We start from the raw sequence: 16,978 nt of genomic DNA on the forward strand, positions 1-16,978 counted from the left end.
CTTGAAGAACAGAAACTCCAAGCCACAATAGAAGCTATATAACCCTCAGGCTCATCAGATCATGAGGAACATGGATTATGACCTGACCACCAATCAAGGCTTAAATAATAGAAGAGGAATAGTGTCTCCTTTTCAATCCATCGAGAATATGTCTTGTGTGGAGGCCTAATACTCAAGGACTTAGTAAACTATAGCCCTTGAACTCACCTCGAAGAGCATGCATAAAGGGAGGTGGACAGTTCAGTTTGCTATGGCATCCACGAGCAACCACAGTAGCATTGATTTCGATAATGATGACGAGGTAGAACCTGCCTCCTAACAATTGGAAGATGGAGGGAAAGCCACTGTTGACGATCTGATCGAGATCGATATGGGTGAAGAAGACGATCACATACCCACCTTCCTGAGTCATCTTTAAACCCAAAAGAAAAGGAGCAGTACATAGACTTTCTTTGCCTTAACCTTGATATGTTTGCATGGAATTACCATGAGATGCCCGGTTTGGACCCCACAACAGCTACTCATAAGCTTGTTGTTGACCTTAAAATCAAGCCCGCAAAACAACCTCAAAGAAAATTCCACCCCGATATAGCTTCTCAAATTGAAGCCTAACAAAGGGCGAGTTCATTAGGGAGGTGATATATCCCTAGCTAATGTGGTACCAATTAAGAAAAAGAATGGACAGATAAGGGTTTGCATAGATTTCTGCAATCATAATGCTGTCTGCCCCAAAGATGATTTTCCTCTACCCCTCACGGAAATCATGATTGATTCCATAGTAGCCTGCGAGGCATTCTCATTCATGGATGGCTATTCTGGTTATAACTAGATCCAAATGGCTTAGGAAGTTGAAGAATTGACTGCATTAAGAACCACGAAGAAACTTTACTGTTATAAAGTCATGTTGTTTGGTCTAAAAAACACGGGTGCCAGCTACTAACGCACTATGACTGTCATATTCGAAGATATTTTACATGATGTCATAGAGTGTTATGTTGATGACTTGGTGGTCAAGGCAAAGGACTAGTCTGCTCATCTCACTGATTTGGAAACCGTGTTCAAGAGACTAAGAAAGCACCAATTGAAGATGAATCTCTTAAAATGTGCGTTTGGGGTGAGGTTTGAAAAATTTCTGGGCTTCATCGTTAGGCACAAGGGGATTGAGATAGATCCCGCAACGATACAGGCTATACAGGAGATGTCATCACCAAGAAACTTGCGAGAGTTAAAATCTCTCCAAGGTCGCTTGACATACATACGAAGGTTTATTGCTAATCTCTCATGGCGATGTAAACCTTTCTCTCGGCACCTGAAGAAAGATGTCCCACTTGTGTGGGATGAGTCATGTCAAAGGACCTTCCAAGATATCAAAGACTATCTTTTGAACCCACCAGTCTTGATAACTCCTATACCAGATAAGCCACTCATTTTATATGCAACGGTTCTTGAGGGATCTTTGGGTGCTCTTCTCGCCTAGCATAATGACGAGGGGAAGCAAGTGGCATTATATTACCTCAGCCGTATAATTATATCTGCCAAATATAACTATACTCCCATCGATAAGATGTGCTTAGCATTGGTATTCGCTGTCCAAAAGTTGCAACATTATCTTCTGACACATTCGGTGCAACTGATATCCTATGCCGAACCGATCAAGTATCTCATGAGTCGGCCCATCCTATCAGGATGCTTGGCTAAGTGGGCCCTACTCCTTATAGAGTTTGACATCATGAATGTTCCACAAAAGGCTATCAAGGGGCAAGCCCTAGCCGACTTCTTGGTTGCTCATCCTTTACCTAAAGGTTCACCTTTGAATGAGGATCTACTTGATGACAAGTTCATGTTGGCAAATGAACCAGCCCAATGGCAAATGTTCTTCGACGGAGCTTTCCAAGCGTCAGGACCTGGCGCGAGCACATTGTTTGTGACACTCGTTAAAGGATTTTTGTCGTATGTCTTCTCCTTGAACGAGAAATATTCGAACAATGAAGCTGAGAATAAAGCGTTAATTATTGGCTTAGATGTGACACTAGAGTTGAACCTTGGACACCTCAATATCTTCGGCAATTCTCAGTTAATCATTCGACAACTAAAAGGGATATACAAGATTCACAATGATGAACTCAAGCCGTACAATAGTACAACAAGATACCTCCTCGGGAAAATGAATGAAGTCACCTTGACTCACATACCCCATGAATTGAACATCCAGGCTGACGCATTGGCTACACTAGGGGCCACTATGTTCGTCTAACCTACGGTCCCGCTTCATGTTCTTGTGCAAGAATGGCGAGCTATCTCCATGGAGGAAAGAGCTGATTTCAGGGATGAAGATTTATTATGGCCAGAATTTCCCCCATACCCTGAAGGGGCTATGGGAAAGTTGATAGAAGAACCCACCATCAATGGTGTTGTGGCCGCCATGGAAGCCGCCTGACCGGATTGGCAACAACCCTTTTTAGAGTATTTAGTACACGACCAACTCCTGCAAACTAAAGAAGATACATTGGCCCTTAAGAGGCGGGCTACAAGGTTGCTAAATGACCAACTTTATCGAAGGTCGTATGATTGGATGCTATTAAGGTGTCTTTTACATAAGGAAGGTCAAGTAGCTTTGAAGGAGGTGCATGATAGGGTGTGCGGTATGCACTAATCCACACCAAAGTTGTATCACCAGCTTCACTGAATGGGATATTTTTAGCCCACTATGCCAAGGATACATTAAAGTATGCAAAAGGATTTCATGTGTGTAGGTACATGCACATTACATCCATCAGGCACCAGAACCATACACCCGACCCTTATGATGTAGCCATTCTCTCAATGGGGGATGGACATAGTGGGACCCATTACCCCAGCATCAGCTGGGCCCCCCTCTTATTTTCTCTCTCTCCCCTCTTGGGCTGGTGGCCATTGGCCCGCTCTCTTCTTCCCCTCTCACTCTCATCATCTCTCTCATCCCCTTCTCTCACCCTCATTTTGGGTCGATGGCTCAATCGCTGACCCACTTCCCATATTCCCTTGTCTTACTCTCTCTCCATCCTTCTCATCTCTCTTCATCTCTCGCAACCATTTCATCCACTCACCTTATTTCCCCTATATCACACCGTCCACCAAATCATCTCATCCCCACTCCATCACCCTTGACACTTGGCCCACATCAGATTCGAAAACCACAAAGGTGTCGATGCACTGATCATACACTACTACCCAGTTGAGTCACGCCATTCACAACTCTTACGAGTCTACCACTTCCCTGATGAGTTGCATTCGTCACAATCCCTAATGAGTCCCTATCTCAACCACTGCACAAAACATATATATATATATATATATATATATATATATGTAAGAAAAATATAAAAAAAAGAATATAGGCGAAATACTTTGGTGTTTTACCACTGCCACAGACTTTCCATGTTTGTGACGATTTATTGAACGGACCCGCAATAGACGGTGTGCCGTCCATCCATTGCGGTTCCACATGATTTTTTTGACCGCCACAGACTAGTATGTCTGTGTTAGGTCAGTGGCAGTCGAAAAACACATGGCACTTGGTTTTTTCAAACGGTGATGAGCATATGAGCCAAAATACTGCTAATTTTTTCCCATAGGTGCAATGCTTATATATATATATATATATATATATATATATATATATATATATATTAAATAAGAGAGAAAAATTTAGGGATCTAAACCGTATTAAATGCATTAAAAGTGATGATTACATGGTCTTGGTGAACAATGGCGAGGTCAACGAAAGATGGAGAGTTTGTTTCAAAAAAGTATTAAGTGACGAACACAATGGGAACATAGCGGTAGAAGGAACAGGTAGTACAAATGAGGGCGAAGGTCATAAATACATTTGTAGGATTAGTAAGTCAGAAGTGAAAGAAGCTTTGAAAAGGATGAAGATAGAAAAGGATTTAGGACTAGATGGTATGCTGATAGAGGTTTGGAAGTCAATGCGGGATATTGACTGGCTGACGAAGCTATTAAACAAGGTGTTGAAACAAAAAAATTGCCAGACAAATGGAGGAAAGGTATTGTGGTACCTACTTACAAGAACAAATGAGGCATACAAAAGTATATGAAGTATGAAGGGATCAAGCTTGTGAGTCATACAATGAAACTTTGGGAGAGAGTGATTGAGCAACGACTAAAGCATGAAACTAGTGTTAAACATGGTGTTATACCAAGGAGGTCAACAATTGAGGCTATTTTTCTACTTAGGCGACTGATTGAGATGTTTAGGGTGAAGGAAAAAGATCTCCACATGGTCTTTATTGATCTAAAGAAAACTTATGATAGAGTACCTCGATATTTGATTTGGAAAATATTGGAAAAGAGAGGAGTTTCCAAACACTACATCGACTTGGTGAGAGATATGTACGATGGAGCGCTAATTAGTGTACAAACAACTTGTGGAGAGATGAGTGAGTTTTCAGTGAAAATAAATCTGCATCAAGGGTCAATATTGAGCTCGTACCTCTTTATCTTAGCTATAGACGACTTAATTAGACACCTACAGGATGAGGTACCATGGTGCATGTTATTTTCAAATGACATAGTTTAGATCGATGAGATCCGAATCGGCATCAATACAAAGTTAAAAATTTGTAGGGATGTAGAATCCAAAGGTTTTAAAATTTGTCAGACTAAGACAAAGTATATAGACTGCAAGTTTAACAATAATAGGAGTAGAAACGAGGAAGTCATTAAGATTTACTGCCATGAAGTACAAAAAAGACTGCACTTTTGATATCTTGGGTCAATAATCTAGGAAAATTGAGAAATTGAGGAGGATATCGTATGAGGACCTTAAATTGGTTTTTTTTTTACTGAAACTAAATAATAATAATAATAATAATAACAATAATAATAATAATAATAATAATAATAATAATAATAATAATAATAATAATAATAGTAATAATAATAATAATAATAATAATAATAATAATAATAATAATAATAATAATAATAATAATAATAATAATATAAAAAATAAAACAAAATACTTACACAAAGAAAGGATTTTGAGTGATGGTTCATTGTGTTGTTAATACACCACAGGAACCATTCTTTGCATTTTTTTCCTAATATATTTGGAAAGAAGTCTTGTTATTTTGGAATAGATGGGGGAATGTTAGCCTTTTTGCTAAATAAAATGTTTCAAAACAATTTTTATTCTTAAAATTTGGTGCTAGTCTATTTCTATAGTATAAACCTCAAGGTCAACACTTTATTTTCACTACGTTTTACTTTAAAAGTAGTGTTTACTACTATACGATGGCAGCCAAACAACCACCTGTATATGACGTGTTACAATTTTTTTTTTTTAAACGTCTCTCTCTTTATTATTATAAAAGGGGAAAGTTTATAGAGGGTTGTAACCTTAAAGTGTAAAATCACAAATATACCGCAAAAATTTATTGAAAATGTTGTTTTAATGATGGAAAAGCACTCTAACCGGTCATCTCGACAAGGAGTTGTATGAATATGAAAGAAAAATTTTGAGTCCCAAACATAGTACATCTTGTAACTCATTATCTAGACCGTCCATTTTCAAGATTTTCATATATTTATAGGTCCACTCAATTTTAACTATTTTTGAAATTTAAAATTTTCAATTTAAAATTTTCTAATTAGGTATGGAAATAGATTTTAAGATAATACTAAAAACTTTTTACAACAAAATTGATAAAATTTTAACGTGCACCTTAATTGGATTGTTTAAGGTTATAGAAACGTACCCTTATTAAAAAGGGGTGCTCTCTTTATTCTCTCACTGATAAGCAAGAACTCCATGTAGATAACAGGAACCTGAGCATTTTTTTTCTTACAGTGATTCCTCCTTCTCTCTTTTTAAATGGGTGCTCTCTCTCTCTCAACAAAGCGTTCTCTCGCGCGCTCTTCTCACGCGCTCTCTCTGATAAAAAGTCTCTCCAGCTCAACCTCTACCTCTGTATCTCTTTAAATTGTGGGACTTTGGAAGAGTAATTTTGCGAAGTTTTTGATTAAGTCCACTATTATCATTTTGGATTTGTTGTGGCTGGGTTACAAAGTGGAAGGTTTTGTGGTATTTGGGTTTTGACATTGTTTAATCTAGAGAATGCTTGAGTTGCTCTTTCACTGTTTTCGGGTTTGGTTCATATGCTTGTGCCATGTAAGTGACCTCATTCCATTGAAAAAATAGTCCTTTTTTAATAAAATTATTATTTATGTTTATTGTTAGGAATTTTAGACACTGTAAAATTATTAAAAATAAAATTATTATTTCTGTCTATTGTTGGGAATTTTAGACATGGTAAATTATTAGAAATAAAATTGATTATTTCTATCCATTATTATGAATTTTGATACTGTAAGTTTTATGTGTAAGTGACTTCATTTTTCCTGAAAAATCATTATTTGAAAAAAACTAATATTGCTATAATATTTCGAGATATTTCTGCATTTAATTGTAATATTTGCAGCATAAATCTTAGATATTGTAACTGTTATATGCAAGTATTATATGCAACTATTATGTCTAAGTATTATGTGCAAGTGGTATGTGCAACTGTTCTGTGTAAGTATTGTGTGCAAGTTTTATGTGCAAGTGTTCTGTGTAAGTATTGTGCGCAAGTTTTATGTGCAAGTGATTGTTACAAATTGCTTCAAGAGAATTTATGTTAATAATCTCAAGGATATTTTGATAATACGATATTATTGTTTTCTGATATCTACTACATTGATATGTGGCTTGTATTTGACACAATAATATCTTTTGAATTTATGTGCATGGTGATAAAATATATATGCATGACAACATGCTTCTGATAAGATTTGTATGCATGACAATATGTTTCTGATAAGAAATGTGTGCATAGTAATATGCTTTTGATACAATATGTGTGCATGGAAACATGCTTCTGATAAGATATGTGTGCATGTCAACATGCTGCGGATGAGATCCTGTGTGATATGTGCGGATGGGCACATACTGTGTGAATGCTGGTGCCAACAGCTGAGATCTTTCCCTGGCTCTCTATGATAGGATGAGAGTTAGGATGTGAGTGTTTGGGACGGTCGTGCCCCTCAAAATTCTATGTGAGGCACTATCCATTGGGACCTCTTTGGTACTGAATGGCCTCTAGCCAGAAGGGCAAGGAGAGGGCCACGTCTTGCAAGGCCTCTGCTTATCAAAAGCCCCAAAGCGCAATGGAGACTGTGTGCGTGTGTGAGGTACTACGCAACGGATTTACCCGTTGGTGTTGCTTCTTCCTGTGGGATAGTAGAAGTTCTAACCTTGGACCGAGGCCTGGGACCTGAGGTTAGTGCTTCTACTGTAGGACTTCTGTTGTTGTGAATGCTTACTGTAAGACTTTTGTTGTTAAAATATTCACTACAGAATTTCTGTTGTTGTGAATGCTTACTGCAGGAATTCTGTTGTTAAAAATGCTCAGTGTAGGATTTATGTTATTGTGAATGTTTACTGCAGGACTTCTGTTATCGTGAATGTTTACTGTAGGACTTATGTTGTTGTGAATGCTTACTGCAGGACTTTTGTTGTTGTAAATGCTTGATTGCAGGATTTCTGTTGTTGTGAATGCTTGATCGCAAGACTTCTATTGTTGTGAATGCTTGATCGCAGGACTTCTGTTGTTGTGAATGCTTACTGTAGGATTTCTGTGGTTGTGAGTGCTTGTTTGATTATATATGATACTTAATGTTGATCTTAATATGAATCGTGTGCATATGGTTTATAGATCATGCTTATTTGCTTTGTCTAATATGAAATACATGATATGTGTAAGATCAGAAATGAATCTGTCTAATAGCATATATTAGAATGTATGAAATCAATACGTCGAAATTTTACTTAATATGCATTCTTTAGAAAATATCTACATTTGTCAATTATGATTATTTTTTTTCAAGGTTAATGATGGTCATTTACTGAGTAGCCAAACTCATAAAACTGTGGTAAATTTTTTTTCAGAATAATTGTAGTGGGAGGAGTTTGGAAGAAGTTTGTAGTTATGAATACATTCTCCTATGTAATTTTTGTCTATAAAAGTTGTATATATATATGGACCTCAGGTTATTATTACAAACTGTGAAATATACTTTGTACAAAAAGCTTTTGAATGAAAAAATTGTTTTGGAGCAATATATAGTAAAATTTTTGAATTTGTTTTGTTCTATATCAATAAACTGTCACATCTTAAGAATTTTAGTGTTATAAAACTTGGGGTGTGACATATCGCACACAGAATTAGAGCTGGATGGGTGAAGTGGAGATGTGTAAGCTGGAATTTTCTGTGCCGAATACCAATGAAAATGAAGGGCAAGCTTTATAGGAGAACTATGAGACCAACTTTGTTATATGGGGCTGAATATTGAGCATTCAAAAAACAATATACCCATAGAATGAGTATAGCGGAGATGAAGATGTTGAGATGGATGACTGGCAAGACAATAAGGGATAGACTTCGAAATGAATCCATTCAAGAGAATCTAGGTGTATCATCAATAAATGATAATATGATATAGAGCCGACTTAGATGGACTAGCCATGTGTGGCATTGATCAAGTACAATATTGTCTGGAGGTGCGAGTTAGTTCAAGAGGAAAGAGTTAGTTCAATTTTTTTTCAGAATAATTGAAGTAGTTCAAAAAGATATGGGGTCTTATTGCCTCACTAAGGGTATGACCTTTAATAGAGTAGAATGATGGACCAGGATTTGTATATCCGACCCCAATTAATTGGGAAAAGGCTATGACGATGATGAAGATGATAAATGTATATATATATATATATATATATATATATATATATATATATATATATATATATATATGGAGAAGTCTTTCCAACGCCTATAGGCAAAAATGAACAGTGATTTCGCCTACCCTCATCACCATCCAAAGTTCATTACACGATCACGATTGTCATGTAGTGCTTCGTTTTTAATTTTTTTCTAAAAATATGAATGATTTGAAATTTGGAGCGTGTATACATCTTAGTAAGACACACCCAATATAAATATAAAAAACATAATTCGTAAAAAATTAATTGATCAAAATACCACTGAAATTTTTTGGGGGTATTTTGGTCAATTCATTTCATGTAAAATATTTTTTTTTATATTTTTCATAGATTCACCTATGTTTTATGTACACACGCTCCAAATTTCAGATCATTTCGATTTATAGAAAAAAACTGAAAAATGAAACACTACCAGACAATCGTGACCGTGCGATGAACTTTAGACGGTGATAAGGATTAGCAAAATCACTGTTCAATTTCGCCTATAAGCGTTTTGTAGTATCTTCCATATATATATATATATATATATGTATGTATGTATGTATGTATGTATGTATGTATGTATGTATGTATGGGAAAGGTTTTTATACTTCCCCTATAGCATAGAAAAACTATCCTCCCCTACCATCCAGCCGTCCAATTTTGATCAAGAGAGCCACTCACCATTCGATCTTAGATCCGACGTCTCAAAGTATTTTATTTTTATTCTTTTTTATATAAATTGTATGAATATGAAATTTGGTACGTGCCATCTTTTCATTGGGACGCACATATAAATAGTTTTAAAAATAATTTTTCGATAAAATATAATGACCAAAATACCCCTTGAAATTTTTAGGGGTATTTTGGTCATTTTATTTATTGGAAATATTTTTTTATAGTTTTTGCTAGTGTGAGTTTAATAGGGGATTTGACATCCCAAATTTAGAGTCAAAATAGTTTATAGAAACAAAAAGAAAAATACAATAGTGTAGAGACATGACAATGTGATTGGGGCAATCTTAGCCCTCCATTCAAAATGGAGGTTTGGATAAGGGGAAGTATATAAGTTTTATGCTATAAGGGAAGCATGGAAAGCTTGTCCTCTCTCTCTCTCTCTCTCTCTCTCTCTCTCTCTTTATATATATATATATATATATATATATATATATATATATATATATATATATATATATATGGGTTTGTCTAGAGTTCATAACCCTTCAAAATACAAAGGTTCAATTGGGAGGGGGTTGTGATGAGTATATTTATACAATCATTATTTTTTTAAAAAAAAATTATTTAAATAAGTAAATTTACCATTCAGTAAGGACAATTTGAAATTTTTTAAAAAATACAATGGTATTTTGGAAGTCAGTGTCCTAAAAATTTATTTGTAGAGTACCCCTATCCTTTACTTAAAATTTCAAGTTTACCCCTAATGAAGATGGCAAAAGTATCATTTGTCTTGTAGTAATATTTACAAAATTTCCCCACAAAAGTAACTTTTTTTAAAAAATAGATTACAAAGTTAATAAATCCACCCTTCACAACTCTATCTATCTTGAACCTTTGTAATTTCAAGGGTTGTGAAGTTTAGATTATCCTTTGATATATATATATATATATATATATATATATATATATATATATATATATATATATATATATATATATATATATATATCTGAGTCCACTAGCTCATATGAACATATGAGCCCAACGACTTAGATTGAATCTGGGCCGATCTGACGATCAACGATGCTCGGTAGTATTTGAATTTTATTTATTTTTTTACAAATCCAAATCATTTAAAATTTTAAGAGTGTGTTTATAAAAAATAGGTGAACCTTCTAAAAATATAAAAGCAATATTTTACATGAAATAAATTGATCAAAATACCCCCTAAACGCTTTGGAGGGTATTTGTATCATTTTATTTTTATGAATAATTTTTTATATTTTTATTACGTATGCCTTGATGAGAAGAGCACACATCTAAATTTTCAAGTGATTTGGATTTGAGAAAAAATAAAATAAAATTCAAGTACTATCAGACATCCGTGATCGTCAAATCTGCTCAGATTCAATCTGGGCCGTTGGGCTCATATGTTCATATAAGCTAGTGGACTAATCCTAGCTTTTTCCATATATATATATATATATATATATATATATATATATGTGCAAAAGAAGGAGGAGAAGGATATGATTTAGAATATATCTCTCTTTTTTCTTCACCGAGGGCTGCAAAATAAGAGCCATTGATAAGACCAAAACTTACTCGGATAAGGGATGACTCGACTCCACCCATCATCCAGGACACATGTCCCAAAAGGAATATACTTTCTAAAAGAAGACTAACAAAATCTACTATAGCAGTCATTGTTCATATCACTGTAGCAATTACTAAATTACCATCCTACTGTAGCATCACGTGACATCACTATACAAACTTAAGACTCTTTGAAGTCCACCGACACCTTTAGGCGAATTTGAAGATGTTTGAAGTCCACCGATACCTTTAAGCGGATTTGAAGACGTTTAAAGTCCGACCCTGGCCTCTATATAAGGGGCATGACGTCATTCATCGGGCATCAAAATTTTAGGAGTGTTTCTTTGTAATAGTTAGAGTGTTTGCTTTCTGTTTGTTTCTTTAAGTGTGCCTTGCTGAGAAGTTACTATTTGGATTCTTGTTCTATATCTGGTGGTGTGTCAAGTTCTCTGAGTCCTTCCAACTTCAAGCTCTATAATTTTATTTAAGTTTGTTTATGGGTTAATTTCTATATTTGTGTCTTTACATTCCGTACTGAAGAGAATCCTGAGACTCTTCAATTTGGCTTTGTAAGTTTTGGTGAATTTTGTGAAATAATGGATTATATGTGGTTTTGTTCTTTTAATTTATTTTACGCATATATGCATATATGCTCATAAGGATAAATCCTATAGAAAGAACTTATCAAAAACTATTAAAACTGGAAGCATAAGCATATATACGCAAAATAAATTAAAAGAACAAAACCACATTTAATCCATTAATTCACAAAATTCACCAAAACTTACACTGCTAAATTGAAGAATCTCATGATTCTTCATTATGAAATGTAAAGACACAAATATAGACATCATCCATAAAAAAACTTAAAGAAACTTACATAGCTTGAAGAAAAGGGAAGGACTCAAGGAACTTGACACACCACCAGATATAGAACAACAATCCAAATGGTAACTTCCCAGCAAGGCACACTCAAAGAAATAAACAGAAAGCAAATATTCTAACTATTACAAAGAAACACTTAGATAGCAAATACTTCTAAAATTTTGATGCCTGATGAATGAAGCCATCCCCCATTATATAGAGGTCAGGGTTGATCGTCAAACATCTTCAAATCCGTCTAAAAGTGTCGATGGACTTCAAACGTCTTCAAATCCACCTAAAAGTGTCGGTGAACTTTAAAGCCTCTTAAGTCCACATAGTGATTCTCGTGATGCTAAAGTGGGATGGTAGTCTAGTGACTGTTACAATGATGTGAACAGTGAGTGCTACAATATATTCTATTAGTCTTCTTTCTATAAAGTAGATCTTTTTGGGACACGTGTCCTGGATGATGGGTGGAATCGAGTCATCCCTTGTCCGAGTAACTTTTGATTATATCAATGTCTCTAATTGGTGGCACTCGACGAAGAAAAAGGGGAGGTATATTTTGGATCATGTCCTTCTCCTTCCTCTCTGGCATCTTCGTCATCTTATTTTGCTGAGGTAGCAGAAGTGGACATATTGTCATCATCTTCCAATAGTCGTAAGAGTTGTTTTTTAAGATCTTCTTTTGATGTATTAGGATTTTGTACTTGGAGTACTTTTAGATGACCTGTTAGGGATGATGATCCTTGGTCATTAAGGATTTGTTTAGATATAATCTGTTCATTTTGGGGGACACTTTTGAGCACCATTATATCGGGGGAGAGAAGGATTTGTCATACTTGTCCCACCATTTTATGGAGATTTGCCTTAGTAACTATGGGATATAAGCCTATCTTTCTTCATCAGAATTTATCTGATAGGACAATTTTAGGATCCATGGTACTTCATATAACTCCATAAAATAAATATGGAAATGCCTTTTTAGACTTCTTCTGTTATAATAAAAAAACATTTGTTGGGACTGTCTAATCTCTGGGGGAGAATGTTGGGATTTGATCCCAAATTAAAAACCAGTTTGGAAAGTCTTTTAAGGCATGCAGCCTAAACAATGAGAACCAACTATGAGTTGCAAAAAGTGTTATGGTATGAGAACATATCCTATGCTTTTATATTATCAAAATAATTGTAGGCACTTATTTTAGAGCTATTGTCTTGAAGAAACTTGGGTTTCAATGGACCAAAACCCCAGTCCCTATAGCACAGTACATCTAATATTTGCAATTTTGAAAATGCAAACTCAATTTTGTTCCTATAATTGTGGTTTATAAATACTGAGGCTTCATAGTACTTTCTAGTTTTGCTTCCCAAATGCATGTGATCTTTTAAATAAATTTCTGTTGTTTCATTAGGTGTTTGAACCCTGTAATCATAATATTATTATGTGAGGAATAATAGATGTCTCTATATATGGGTTTTTTTGGGGAGACTGTGAATAGGGACTTTGAGTCCTCAAAGGATTTTGAGATATTTCAATATGCTTTTATGGTGTCTTTATTAAGGATGATGATGATGACAATAGGTTTGCTAGAACTTTATTTAGACCCTGAGTTAGTGTCAATTCCTTCTGCTTTCTTTTGTCCCTGGAAAAAATCTCGAGTTAGAAAGTCTTGCAATGAATTCGATTCTCCCTTAATATGTTCGGTATCGAAATAAAAAACAAAAAGGAAAGCCTGCCATCTAGAAAACAATTGTTTTGATGCTAAGTTTTTAACATCTTTTTCTAAAATTTCCTTAATAGCCTTACAATCAGTTGTAACCAGAAATTTTTTGTTTAAGAAATCACCCTCAAATTTAGTGATACAGTGTACAATGGTTAGAACTTCCTTTTTAATAATAGAATATTTATGTTGTGTTGGATTCCAAATTGTAGAGGTAAATCTTACTAATTGTTCTTTAGTATTACCAAGAAATCTTTGTTTAAGAATTCCTCATAATCCTAATTCATAGGCATCCGTTTCCTCAATTTTGAATGCATTAGGGTGAGGAATAGCCAAGCATGGTAATTTTTTAGCTTTAAACTTTATGTTTCTAACCCCCTTAGTATGTTCATCAGTCCAATAAGGTGGATTCTTTTTAAGCCTTTCAAATAAGGGTTTGCAATCAAAAGCTAAATCCTTATAAAAGTTTTATATATAATTTAAGCTTCCAAAAAAACTTTGGAGTTGTTTTTTATCTTTTATTTCATCTGGAAACTTATCCGCAAATTGTATGGCTCTCAATCGGAATGATGGTTCCTCTATAAATATTGTGACCAAGAAAAATTATTTTTTATTGAAACAATTTTATTTTCTTGGCAGATACTACTAAGCCAATAGATTTTACTGCTTTGAGGAAAATGTTACCATGTTTCCAATGTTGGTCTAATGATTCTGAAATTATAAGAACATCATCAATATAGACAATTGTGAAGTAGTATAACGGTTAGAAATATTATTCATAATATTATGGAATTCTGAAGGGGTATTTTTTAACCCAAAAGCATTATGTTCCATTCGTAGTACCCAAATGGAACAGTAAAAGTAGTGTTATACTTATCTTTTTCAAATATTTGGATTTGCTAATATCCAAATTTCATATCGAATTTTGAAAATATGTCAACATTATTGAGTCTATTAAGTAAGTCCTTTTTATTAGGGATAGAATAACTAATCCATCTAAGGGCTTTATTAAGAGGTTTGTAATTAATGACCAATCTAGGAACATCTCTTTTTATCTCTGTAGCCTTTTCTACATAGAAAGCAGGGCAACTCTAAGTGGACTGACTTGGTCTGATCAAATCCTTTTTTAACAGTTCCTGGATTTATTCTTTACAGATTTCTTATAACCTGTTGTTCATTTGGATAGTCCCGGATTTAGTACGAACAAGTCTTTCATTAAAATCATGCTCATATGGTAATTTTACCACATGTTGTTTTCTACTCCAAAATGCATTAGGTATTTTTGAACAGACTTCTCTTGCCATCTTATTTTGAAATTATCTTATTCCTTTTAGGATTTTGGGGGTTTTCTAGTTTCTCACAAATTGTTTTGTACCATATTTCTTCTTTAAGAGATAAAATGAATTTTTCATTATTTTCAGTCTTACATTTTATATGATTGATCTCTTGAACCCGGGTTTTTTTTAGAAATTCAAATTTTACCTTGTGTCCTTCAACTTTAGATTCGATTCATGTTTCATCAAATTTTGTTGTTGGATAAAGCATATTAAGGAATGAGGTTCCCAATATAATAGGCTTAAGGTTTTTGACCTTAATAAAAGGTATAATGAAGTAAGTACCATTATTACAAATGGCAGCTTCTGATAATTTATATTTAATTATCATTCTGCTCCCATCCGTTATATTAAGAACCTAAGTTGTCTTATCAAAGTATTTTGTAGGATCCTTCATTAATACAATTTAAATCTGTTCTTGAATCTATAAGGATTATTGTCTAGAAACTATATTCTTTACTTACTACAACAGAGTATACCATTTTTAGGTTATTATTTTGTCAACCATGTTTATCTATTTCAAATATTTTAATTTTCCTTTTGTTATTGCATTAACACTTGCAGTTTTATTTTCTGGATCTAGTTCAAGAATTTGGTCAGAGACCTGGTTAAGGGTCTCGGGTAAATGATTACTTTCTTTAAGATTAACTTTATCTTCTTCTATCAATTCTTCAAATGATTTTTCACTCTCTTGGTATTCTTCTTCTTCTGCCCCTTTTTTAGAAAAATCATTTGCTAATTCTAAAATATTAACTGTAATTTTTAGAGTTATAAGTTCATTTCGAACTTCATTCAGTTCATATCTTAGTTTTTAGACATTTGGCTCTTTATTAGCATTACATTTTTTGTGGACTCTGTCCATAATATTTTTGAAGTTATAAGGTTCTTGTTGTGACTGATTTATTACTTTAGATTTTGGGCTTTCTTTAGCCATTTTAGTATATTGTTGCAAAGTCTCTTTTCAAGCATGGGTATGTTCGATCTTATCTATAAGATAAATAATTAGGCCTTCATCACTGGATAATACATTTATCCCCAAACCAATCATGTTCATGATGGCCTTGTAATGGTCACATTTGCAATTTTTAGTATTGCCACTTTCTTTTTCGGAATCAGAAGAACTGCTATCAGAACTAGACATGATTAAATTTTCATCTTCAATAGTACCAATAACCATTTCTTCTTCAGAATCTGAAGAAGATTTATCTAAGAGCTCATTTTCAGAGATAATTTGAAAGAGTTGTATTTAACTTCATCATCTATTTCTAGAGAATTGATTTTCCTTTTAACCCGATATTTATTTTTGTAATGTCCTAATTTTTCACAATTATAACATATAGGAATCTTTCTCTTATTTCACTCTTTGGGAAATTTAAATATTTTCTTCTTGAAGGGTTTACTCTTGTTTTTTAAAGTTTTATCTTTTATCCTTATGCTTCTTATAAGAAGTGTAGCCAGTAATCTATGTTTCATATCCAAATTGTTCATAGAAATCTCCTAGTTCCTTTTGACCAGTTATTTTTCTTTTTTCTAGTTGTCTTTAAAGCTTAATATCAATGCATAGAGCTAATCCTTCTTATTAGAAGTGTAGCCAGTAATCAAGGTTTCATATCCAAATTGTTCATAGAAATCTCCTAGTTCCTTTTTACCAGTTATTTTTCCTTTTTCTAGTTGTCTTTAAAGCTTAATATCAATGCATGGAGCTAATCCTTCTACACAAATTTCTGATGAAATTTTTTTTTTTTTATATATATATATATATATATATATATATATATCTGAAAAAAACTAAGATTAGCCCACTAGCTCATATGAACATATGAACCCAATGTATCACCATACCATTATAATGTAATGAAACCACACTTTTAGAAAACTATGTTTGTGGTATTTGCATGACCCAAACGTTTGCACATACACTCTCTTCATCTCAATAATCATTCTAACAAAAAAAATAATTTTCACCTAATATAATGAATCTAGAC

General features: G+C 33.9%; 1 protein-coding gene across 1 annotated transcript; it reads left to right on the forward strand.

Moving 5' to 3' along the window:
- The first annotated feature begins 1,564 nt into the window (after nt 1-1,564).
- Nucleotides 1,565-7,574, forward strand: LOC105420632 (uncharacterized). Its single transcript, XM_011625003.1, has 2 exons — nt 1,565-2,244; nt 7,430-7,574. The coding sequence occupies exons 1-2, from the start codon at nt 1,565-1,567 to the stop codon at nt 7,572-7,574; spliced, it is 825 nt and encodes a 274-aa protein (XP_011623305.1).
- The last annotated feature ends 9,404 nt before the right edge of the window (nt 7,575-16,978 follow it).

The sequence above is a fragment of the Amborella trichopoda genome, chromosome 13, assembly GCF_054954075.1.
Source record: "Amborella trichopoda isolate Santa Cruz 75 chromosome 13, AtrichopodaSantaCruz75HAP2 v2.0, whole genome shotgun sequence".
Lineage (NCBI taxonomy): Eukaryota > Viridiplantae > Streptophyta > Magnoliopsida > Amborellales > Amborellaceae > Amborella > Amborella trichopoda.

What these genes read in the sequence shown, in the direction of transcription:
- LOC105420632 (XM_011625003.1), top strand. Translation starts at nt 1,565, where the DNA reads ATGTGCTTAGCATTGGTATTCGCTGTCCAAAAGTTGCAACATTATCTT. An exon ending in GCTACACTAGGGGCCACTAT is followed by an intron (nt 2,245 to 7,429) that starts GTTCGTCTAACC and finishes TGCTTACTGCAG; the next exon opens with GAATTCTGTTGTTAAAAATG.